We start from the raw sequence: 9,530 nt of genomic DNA, 5'->3' as shown, positions 1-9,530 counted from the left end.
CAAAGCGTATCGGCTGTGGGAAGGAGAGGAATCGCATCAACATTCGGGTGACAGGTCAGCCTGATGGTAAGAGGTCAACCTTCCTAACCACAGCCTGATGGCCTTGTTTCCTTTAGCCATGCGCTGTAACTGAGATTAAACTGAGATTAAAAGCATCCCCTAAGAAGACTGAAAAAAACAAAACCAAAAAAATTAAGACGCTCATCGGCAACGCCACCTGGGCTGCGCGGCCATCAGCGCGCATGCGCACAGGGTGACGCGCAGGGGATAGGGCCGGCGGGGCGGCCGGCGCTCGTGACGTATGCGGGCCGTAGCCAATAGGAGAGCGGCGAGGGCGCTCACGAGGCCGCGTTCCCCATGGCAACGGCCGGCCTGTGGTCATAACCGCCCCAACCGCCGCCTGGGCTGCCGCGTCGCCATGGTGAGTGCCGGGCTGTGGCGCTGCCGCGGGGCGCGGAGCTCTGGCTGGCCGGCTGACCGCGGAGTTTGCTTTATTTCCCCGCGTTGCCTTTGCTCTCGAGCTCCGTGCTCCGTTTCCAGCCCTGAAGGACACGTTGTCCAGCTGCAGACCTGTACGTTCCTTTCTGCTTCTTTCAGTGAGTGCTCTCTATATGCTCCCATCCTTGTCCGCAGGCGGAGCTGGGCCTTAACGAGCACCACCAGAATGAAGCCATCAACTACATGCGCTTTGCTCGTTTCAAGCGTGGCCTGTGTCTCAAAACAGTGGATTCGTGCTTCCAGGACCTTAAGGACAGCAGGTACCTCGGGGGGTCTGTGTTGTGTGATACAATGGAGCATAAACACAACCAGCTCTAATGGAAACAACCATAGGTTGAAATGCTTTAGGGGATGGCTTTCCTTACCTTACATTTGTATGTTCTTATTGATGAAGGAATGCTTTAATGGTTTAATTGCTTTAATGGTTTTAAGTTGAGGGAGGGAAGATTTAGGTTGGATGTCAGGGGGAAGTTCTTGACTATGAGAGTGGTGAGGTGCTGGAACAGCTGCCCAGAGAGGTTTGGATGCCCTCTCTCTGGAGGTGTTCAAGGCCAGGTTGGATGGGGCCCTGGGCAGCCTGGTCTAGTATTAAATGGGGAGGTTGGTGGCCCTGTCTGCAGCAGGAGGGTTGGAGCTTTATGAGGTCCCTTCCAACCCTGGCCATACTGTGGATCTATGAAGGAAGACCCAGAGATTTTTCCAAATGTTAAAAATGAAATCTTTTTAAAACTTAGTTATGTGAATTCTTAGAAGTTAACACAGGTAGTGTGACATTTCCTTATACCTTTCTTCTGCTGTGTGCATTTCTGTAAGGAAATAATATTCATGATTTTAGTGTTACCGACAGAAAATGTAAAGACAACAACTAGCTACTAATCTCATTAATGACTGCTGACAGTGGACATCTTCAGAAGGCTGCTGCGTTACATACAAGTAATATCTAATGTGGTGAGGTCTCATAACAGTGCAAAATCTTTATCTTTGTCAGAGGTGACTCACCTTGACTTCTCCATTCAGGCTTGTTGAGGAGACCTTCACAGTTGATGAGGTGGCAGACATGCTGGATGGGCTGCAGACCATTGTACACAGTGAAGTGGAGTCCGAGCTCATAAATACAACATACACCAATGTTTTACTTCTGCGCCAGCTCTTTTCACAGGCTGAGAAATGGTACCTTAAGTTACAGACAGACATCTCTGAATTGGAGAATCGGTAATGTATATTTGCCCATATAGAATGTCTTCCAATAACAAAAAGACCTTCCAAATATTGATTATCTCCATGCTTTTCCTAACCATAGAAACCTATGCTTTTTCTCTTGTATCAATGACAAATTAGTGTCAAGACTTCTATCAATAACCTGGGGGGGATACATGAAACTTTCAAATTTGTCAGGTAGATGCTTTTATTGGTTATGTTTGTACTTGTTAATCAGTTGACAGCAGGTGGTAGGATTTAACTAAAAAGTACTTGTGTATATCTTACAGTTCTGGTGCATTTTCCATACCATTGGATGACGTTATCTATTGCACTTACTGTACCTGCATGGGATTTCTGTACTTCTCACAAGGATCTTATGTGCAACAAAAAGCATTAGCCTGGTAAAATGTGTTTCTTAGCTTGGTTCATTTATTAAATAAATGCCTCCCTTTGCTTTTGTTTTCAAGAGAACTGTTGGAACAGGTTGCGGAGTTTGAAAAGTCGGAATTTACATCTTCAAACAAGAAGGTAGTTCTATTTTAAAATATAATAATATGGAGTCACGACAGCTGTTTGAAACAGTTGTTTAGTATTTCTTCTTCACGCTTAAAATAGCAAAAAAGATGTTCAAAGTAATCTTAGAAGTCTTCAAATAGCATTTTACAGTTCAGCACCAAGGCTCACACTGAGTTGTCTCAGCTGCTTCCAGATTGCAGATTCTTTGCCCTCTGGCATGCCTCATAATCCTGATCCCAGAGTCAGTCAGACCAGGGATGTGTTGGAGCCTCTGCTCCTGGGTTCCCTTCCCCTGCAGGCTGGGGTGAAACTGGGACAGGTAAGTGTGCTGAGCTTTGTCCCAGCCTGGGGGACCTTCACCCTAACCCTGCAGTACAGGTGTGACTCTAGCTTATCTTGTATGATTAGCAATGTAGTGTATTTGTTTTGTAGCTTAAGTGTATATTTAGTTAATATATATTTGAATACTTAAAATAGTAATTAAGATTATTCTGACATCTGAAAATATATATATTTTTTTTTTACTTACAATCAATAAAAAGTATTTTTTCTCTCTTCTGAACTCTTCTGTCCTTTGGTGGTTATGGATCAGTAGCCTTTTGTAAATTCAGGTTTGCACACCCTTTTTGACTATATACAGTATTGTTGTTGAGCTTTAGCTGAATATGTAATTTAAGAGCCAAGGTACCACTAAAAATGAAACTGAAATAAAAGACGGTTCATTTGGTTTGTAAAAGAAAATTGAATGGACTGTTAATAGTTATTTTACAGACTAAATGAATAGTTTTCTTCCTTCTGTATAATTTAATGGTTTAACCTCTGTTATTTCTTTAGCCCAATGCAGAGCTCATTAAACCAAAACTGGCTCCCATAAATGAAGGAGGGTCAGAGCTGCTAAACAAGGTAAGAATTTGTCTCTTGATTCAGAGACTGGCTGCCCAGGGCCCCATCCAACCTGGCCTTGAACACCTCCAGGGATGGACAGGGCATCCACAACCTCTCTGGGCAGCTGTTCCAGCACCTCACCATCTCATTGTCAAGAACTTCCCCCTGACATGCAACCTAAATCTCCCCTCCCTCGACTTAAAACCATTTCCCCTTGTCCTGCTGTTATCTACCCTTGTAAAGAGTTGGCTCCCCTCCTGTTTGTAGGCTCCCTTTAGGTATTGAAAGGCTGCAAGGAGCTGCAAAATATTTACCTGCCTATTGATTGAAAATACAAGTGATAAGCAGCAATGAGAACTGCATGTCCAAATGTGCAGTTTGGTTTACTGGGAATCTTGATACTCACAGGAGAATGACTGCACCATTCCCAATTCAGTAAAATAAGGACTAATTTTAAGTGAGAGGACTTACAGGTTACAGCAGAACTGGAGGCTCACATTTCTTGCTGACAGAGGCAGGAAACAGTGATTTGCAGGATAGGCTTTAGGAAGAAATCAGTAGTCCTTATCAGCAAGGCCATTTTTATAAGCATTTACATGTGATTGCTTTCATAAGCAATGAAACACATTTTCTTACTGGAAGTATTTGGAAAATTCAAAATAGCACGAGTCTGTAAACTCTTTCTTTTTTATTTACCCAAAGACAGTTGCTTGTCTCCAAGAAGAAAATGAAAAATTGAAGACCAGACTTAAGACAATAGAAACACAGGTAAATTTCCTGTAAGCTTGGATGCTTACTGCTGGTTACATATCATTAAAAAATCTAAATAAGAATTCCATGGCTATTATTTTCATATTTTCAATTAAAATACACATATGAGGCGTTACGTTTTCCATGTGTTACAGGCTACAGCTGCACTAGATGAAAAATCCAAACTAGAGAAGTCCCTGAAGGATCTGCAGATGATCCAGGGAGATCAAAAGGTAAATATAACTAGGATTTGTACCCCAATCACTGCTGTTTTACACTATTGCCCACGTTGGTCTGTGTGGTATGTTTCTTTTCTAGCAGGTACAAAACTTCAGGTTAGTATTGTCGTGTTCCTGCAAGCATTGTCACACTCGTGCTGCTCTGTCAGTCAGCAGATAATGCAGTCTGCTGGTTTATTATATGACATAGGTTTTGTGTCCAATAGACCACGCTACATTCTTACCAAAGTATTATTCCAGGTACTGTCACAAAGTAGTATTCCAGAGTTGATACTCTCAAGAGCAATGCCTGTATTAACAGATACAAATACATTTTTGTGTTCCTTCCCACCTAATCTTTTTTATGGCAACAGTAAAACACTAATTCTTTCAAACATATCAATCAATCAACAATATCAATATCAACATGGACTTGCTTCATCTCAGTTCAGACTTTATAAACCCAAATGCTTACAGATGTGTCCTGATCCCATATTCCTGAAGTTTTGCTACAGATGTCAGTGAGCATGGGTCAGATGACAGAGGTTGATCATCTTTTTACTACTTGCTGTTAGCCTTTTCTATAAATGTTGATTCAGGCATAGTGATTATTTGCTGCAGGAAAAGGCCTAAAAAATTAACACTCATGTAAGTTGGCACATAAATCCTTTCATGTCACATTGGTATTTTTGTCTGTACCCTTATTTTGATAATTAGAATTTTCTAAAGTGTGTCAATTTATAGTTGTTTCTTAAATCTAAAGCATTTCAGTGCAAACTTTTAACAAAATTAGAACACTTTAATCCCAGCCTTTTGAGAGCCTTTTTGAATTCCAGCTGTATTGACAGACTTGAAATTCAGTGTCATAAAACATTTCCACTTTGATTTTTCTCATTGTAATCTTCATTTCTTTTTATTTTGCTTACTCACTGGTTTATGGTATGTACTTATTTTTCTTAGTACTTTTCAGTTATATCTAATAACTTTCAAAATCTGTATTCAGTAATACTGTTTAATAGGGAACTTGATATATCCATCAGGGCAAATGTTTTCTTTATCTGTTTTCTTACGCCTTACATTATTAAAGGTTTACTATTAAAGGATTTTATCAAATCCTGGACATTGGTGCTTGTTGTTTTAAAAGATTGGAAGCAAATCTCTTCCTACTTTTCTGGTTAAATCTGAATTTGCCTGAATGTCAGGGCAGCCAAGTACCTGCAGCATTCATGTTCAAACTTACTCTCTCCTCATCTGTCACTTTCTTCTCCAGCTTTCACTCTGTATTGCTGTGTGTGTGTATGTAGTTGAAACTAGCTAGGAAATACAGTGCTAATGTATAGAACTTAATTTAATTAATGAGTGTATTAGTTATTTGGAGAAAATGCTATGTTTTGTCTGGTTTCTTCTCATGTGTTTATGAGATAGGTGACAATACAATCATATGAACCCAGATGCACGTTAAGGAGCAGTTCTCAGCTTCTGTAGACAAACAAATGACTGCTGAGTCACAGCTTGTTTTAGTTCAGCAGACTTTTCTTCTGGTTTTTAATAGTTTAATAAGGTTCCACACGAGGGGAGCAATGATTCTGGTGGATCAGGTTAGCACAAGGACATAGAATTTTTTGCATCACTGTCTGATTTCAGTGGTACAGTTCAGAACAGATGGGGATCATTCTGACCCGAAACAAAGTGTGGTGCTTTTCAGCATCACAGTTTTGAACTCAGTCCCAAAATTCAAAATTCACTTTTTTCTGTGCAGGTACCATTATCAGTTGGTGTCTTACACTGACTACAAAGGAGCAGAGCTTCCTTAGTTCTAGATTTCTGTTCTTTTTAAGGTTCTGGTAGTTGAGCCTCATCCTGAGTCACTGTATTTTTGCAAGTATGAAGTTTACCTTTTGTACCTGAGAGTGATTTTTCAAATGGAATCCACAGAACAGTTACACAAGTACGTTTTGTTACCTGGGACTGATTGCCAGAAGAGTTTGGGTTGTTTCATGTCATAAGGATGTGAAGATTCCTCTTGAACAGTGCAGCATCAGTACCTGACTGCTAACACGGTCCTTAACACTTTCATCCTTCCCTTTATGTGGTATGTTTCATCATGTGGTTTCACCTCACATCTAAAGAAGGGAAACACAACATCTTGAAACTCAGCTGGGCAGAGGAGCCATTTCAGCTGTCTGAAAAATGCATTTATTTACAAGTTGTTGTTGTTTGCGTTAAAAATTACCCAGTGCTTTAACCAACTTTGTTAGTTAACTTCCTTTGTTAAATGACTTTCTCACTGTAGCACTTTTAGTTTGTGCTTTAGAGGAACAGGGCAAATGTAAGTCATAAAAACTAAGGCGTGCCCATTTCTGTGGAGTTTTGCATCTGACACTTCAAATATTCTTTTTCATTTACCATACTTTAAATATTTCTTCTTTTGAAGACTGATGTAAACAAGGATATCGTTGAACTGGAGAATAAAGTGGCAGCTTTGAAATGTCAGTTTGAGAAGACTTTGAGTGATTCTACTGCAAACCAAAAGTTCCTGGAGGAGAACTTGGTGACAACAAAACATGACTTGCTTAAGGTTCAGGATCAGCTATCCACAGCTGAGAAGGTTGGCATTTGGTTGTAATGTAAAGCTCCTTACTCACTTTTTACCTGATTAATAAGTGAACAAGAACGCAGAATTTATTGGGTCACGTTTGTTACTTAATTTTCATTGTTTACTACACATTTTTGTTACTTCATTGGAAACATGTTATGTGTAGAATAGCAAAACCAGAGTGAACATCATGATTTTAATGAAATAACACTTAAAAATTGTGCATGTGTTTGCATAGAAACTTTTAACTTAGAACAGTGTTCCCAGTCTTCAGAAGATTTGTTGTCTGATTTCCATAGAAAATGAGACTTGTTTGTCCTTCCCACTGATGTCCTTTAAATCTACCAGCTGGTTTCATCTACGTTTGGATAAGGAATAGAACTGCTGTTTTGAAACTTGAGGAGGAAAAGCTCATATTTTAGAAAATGTATTAGCCTGGTTTTCACAATGTGTAAGTAATATGTTGGTACTATTATGTAGGAGTTAGAGAAGAAGTTTCAGCAAACAGCTGCCTACCGCAACATGAAGGAAATTCTTACTAAGAAGAACGAGCAGATAAAGGATCTACGAAGAAGGCTTTCCAAGTAAGTGCCTTTCAGTCTGTCTGAACAAGATGCACATTCTGCTCCTTTATATGCTTTTATAGACACAAAACTCTCTAAAACCAGACTACAAAACTTCCCTTGGATTTCTAGTAGGCTGTTCCCTGGTTTTTGAAAAGCCAGTCCTTTATAGCTGGATGTTAGGTGTGTGGGATTGAGTTGTGCCTGCACGACATTAGTGAGTGTGGTAGCGAACCACAGCAGCAACACAGAGGTACAGGTGGGAAATGTACCAGCTACTTTGGCATTGTCTTATTTCTTCCACATTTCTTTATGGGAATGATAAATGGCACAGTATGTAAGCAAAGTTAGGCTCATATTGAGTAAATAAGGATATGTGCTGGCCTTGTATCAGGTAGGAAATTGTCCTTCTGCAAATGGCAAGTGAGCACTGGCAACATGGATGCCTTAGATGTGTTCTGTAGGAGGACAGAGGTGGAACTTCTAAACTTCTGTTTGTATACTGGGATTTGTGAGTAGAGTCTTATTCATGCTTTCAAGCTACTATTTGGTAGACTGGCCAATTTTAAAAGCAGAAAGTACTCTGGAAAGTCTATACTATAATATTGTACTGTCTGTGCCCTTAGGCACTTGTTGAATCTTGACAGGGCTGCACCACTAGTGGGAGCAGTTCATTACTTAGGTTTCATATTTTTGTTAGAGACAAAGTGTCTCTCAGCTATTTTCTACTGTTTTGATTTTATTTCATTTTTTTATCCTCAGATATGAGCCAGAAGACTGAGCTACCAAAAGCTGACATAGGAAGAGCATGGAGAGTGGTGTTATTTTTAATCAAATTTTGTTTAAAATAATGTACAATTTGCTTCTAGTGCTTAAAATAACTTTCTATGAATACTAAAAGGATGCTGAAACTTCTACCCTTCCTTATAAACCCATAGTTTATTACTCTTAGTTTCTGTAGTCATGTTTTAAGTTAATCATCAGCATTCCTTGAGAAATAACAAGCAGCATCTTATTGAAGATCTGAGGCGATTCTTTACAAAGAAAGGAATTTATTTTTGTTAAGAAAAGGGGGGAAAAAAAAGTATTAGGCTTTTAGTGGTGTCTCTGAGGTGAAAACTGGAGTGGTTTTATGAGGTACGGTTCATGTAGCCGTGAAGTGGCATTGTTTGTGAAAACTGTGTTGGTAGCAGTAAAAAGTAGGAGGGAAGAAGGAAGAAACATGCTGATTCTATAGCATAAATTCACACTGAGTGTCTGATCTCTCTGCAAAATGTGACCAGTAACATTTTGCTAGAGGCTATTCGTTAGGTAGTGAGAGAAATATGCTTCACAGGAGAAGCAGTGGACTCTTTAAGGGGGGGTAAAAAAAAAACCAAAAACAACACTAATTGGAGCTATGCTCTTTCACTTTATTTGAAACAAATGTTCACATTAGGATACAGATTCTGATTCTCTTCATTACTTTTGATGTTAAAGTGACAATCTGAAAAAGCATGAGGAAGTGGCTTATAGAACAGCTTTCTTAAGAAATAAGTTATTGTAGATGTTTTCACCTCCTTTCTTATTGTAACCTCACTGGAAAACAGTTTACTCAAGCCTTCAGAGAAGACCTTGTATTTAGCTGACAGCCTCTTCATAGTGCATTATACTTACTCGTTTTTTTCTGTTCATATGTATGTTGTATGTTACTCTAAATAAAACCATTATGTTTTAAATTATCCAATCTTTAAGGAGCTTTATTTGGGTAGGGTTGTTTTAAATATATTTTTAAATACTCTTAAATATTTGTAGAAAATAGCAGCAGATCAGTAAAAGCCTTGCTAGTAATATAAAGGTGGAAATGACAGGTCCATGCCAAATTCTACAGCCCATCAAACAGCTCCAAGAGAAGCGTTCCAGTAGCAGGGCTGGGAAGAAATCTTTGGGTTAGAGATTAGCTGATGTTTACAGTGCTTGTCTCGGGAGCTGCTTGAGCTGAAATGGATCCTTTTCCTCTCTCCTTCTCAGTGGCTAGAGCTGTTGACATTGCTCTTGTAGTCATGCCACAGGCAAATCTGCCATGTGAGTTCTTTTGCTGCCCTTTTTCCACTGTGGTTAAGAAAGCCACGAGTGGGATGGACTTCTGTGTCTGCAGCATACACTGACATACAAGGCCAGTTAAATTCAGGAAGGTATTATTTTGTACAGTAATTAAATGTTATTTTCTTAACAGAGAGCTTCCTGCCTTGTGTTTTCTCAGAGCAGTTATTTTGACACCAATGCTTGTGTGGACAAATACTGTATTTTCCTTTGCAATGAAAC

The 9,530-nt window shown here is 39.5% G+C and overlaps 1 protein-coding gene across 1 annotated transcript; it reads left to right on the top strand.

Annotated features, from left to right (window-relative positions):
* Nucleotides 1-341: 341 nt before the first annotated feature.
* On the top strand, nt 342-8,924 carry LZTFL1 (leucine zipper transcription factor like 1). Its single transcript, XM_042817267.1, has 10 exons — nt 342-421; nt 634-758; nt 1,516-1,710; nt 2,166-2,226; nt 3,049-3,117; nt 3,802-3,867; nt 4,005-4,082; nt 6,502-6,675; nt 7,144-7,247; nt 7,989-8,924. The coding sequence occupies exons 1-10, from the start codon at nt 419-421 to the stop codon at nt 8,005-8,007; spliced, it is 894 nt and encodes a 297-aa protein (XP_042673201.1). The 5' UTR covers nt 342-418; the 3' UTR covers nt 8,008-8,924.
* Nucleotides 8,925-9,530: the final 606 nt, after the last annotated feature.

The sequence above is a fragment of the Centrocercus urophasianus genome, unplaced genomic scaffold (assembly GCF_019232065.1).
Source record: "Centrocercus urophasianus isolate 14NV4802_14NV808 unplaced genomic scaffold, USGS_Curo_1.0 seq_16, whole genome shotgun sequence".
NCBI classification, from domain to species: domain Eukaryota; kingdom Metazoa; phylum Chordata; class Aves; order Galliformes; family Phasianidae; genus Centrocercus; species Centrocercus urophasianus.
The sequence above is the reverse complement of the archived record's forward strand: the minus strand, read 5'-3'. Positions and strand labels throughout refer to the sequence as shown.

Coding starts and splice junctions, on each gene's coding strand:
- LZTFL1 (XM_042817267.1), top strand. Junction 2,227..3,048: donor TTACATCTTCAAACAAGAAG/GTAGTTCTATTT, acceptor TTATTTCTTTAG/CCCAATGCAGAGCTCATTAA. Junction 6,676..7,143: donor AGCTATCCACAGCTGAGAAG/GTTGGCATTTGG, acceptor ACTATTATGTAG/GAGTTAGAGAAGAAGTTTCA.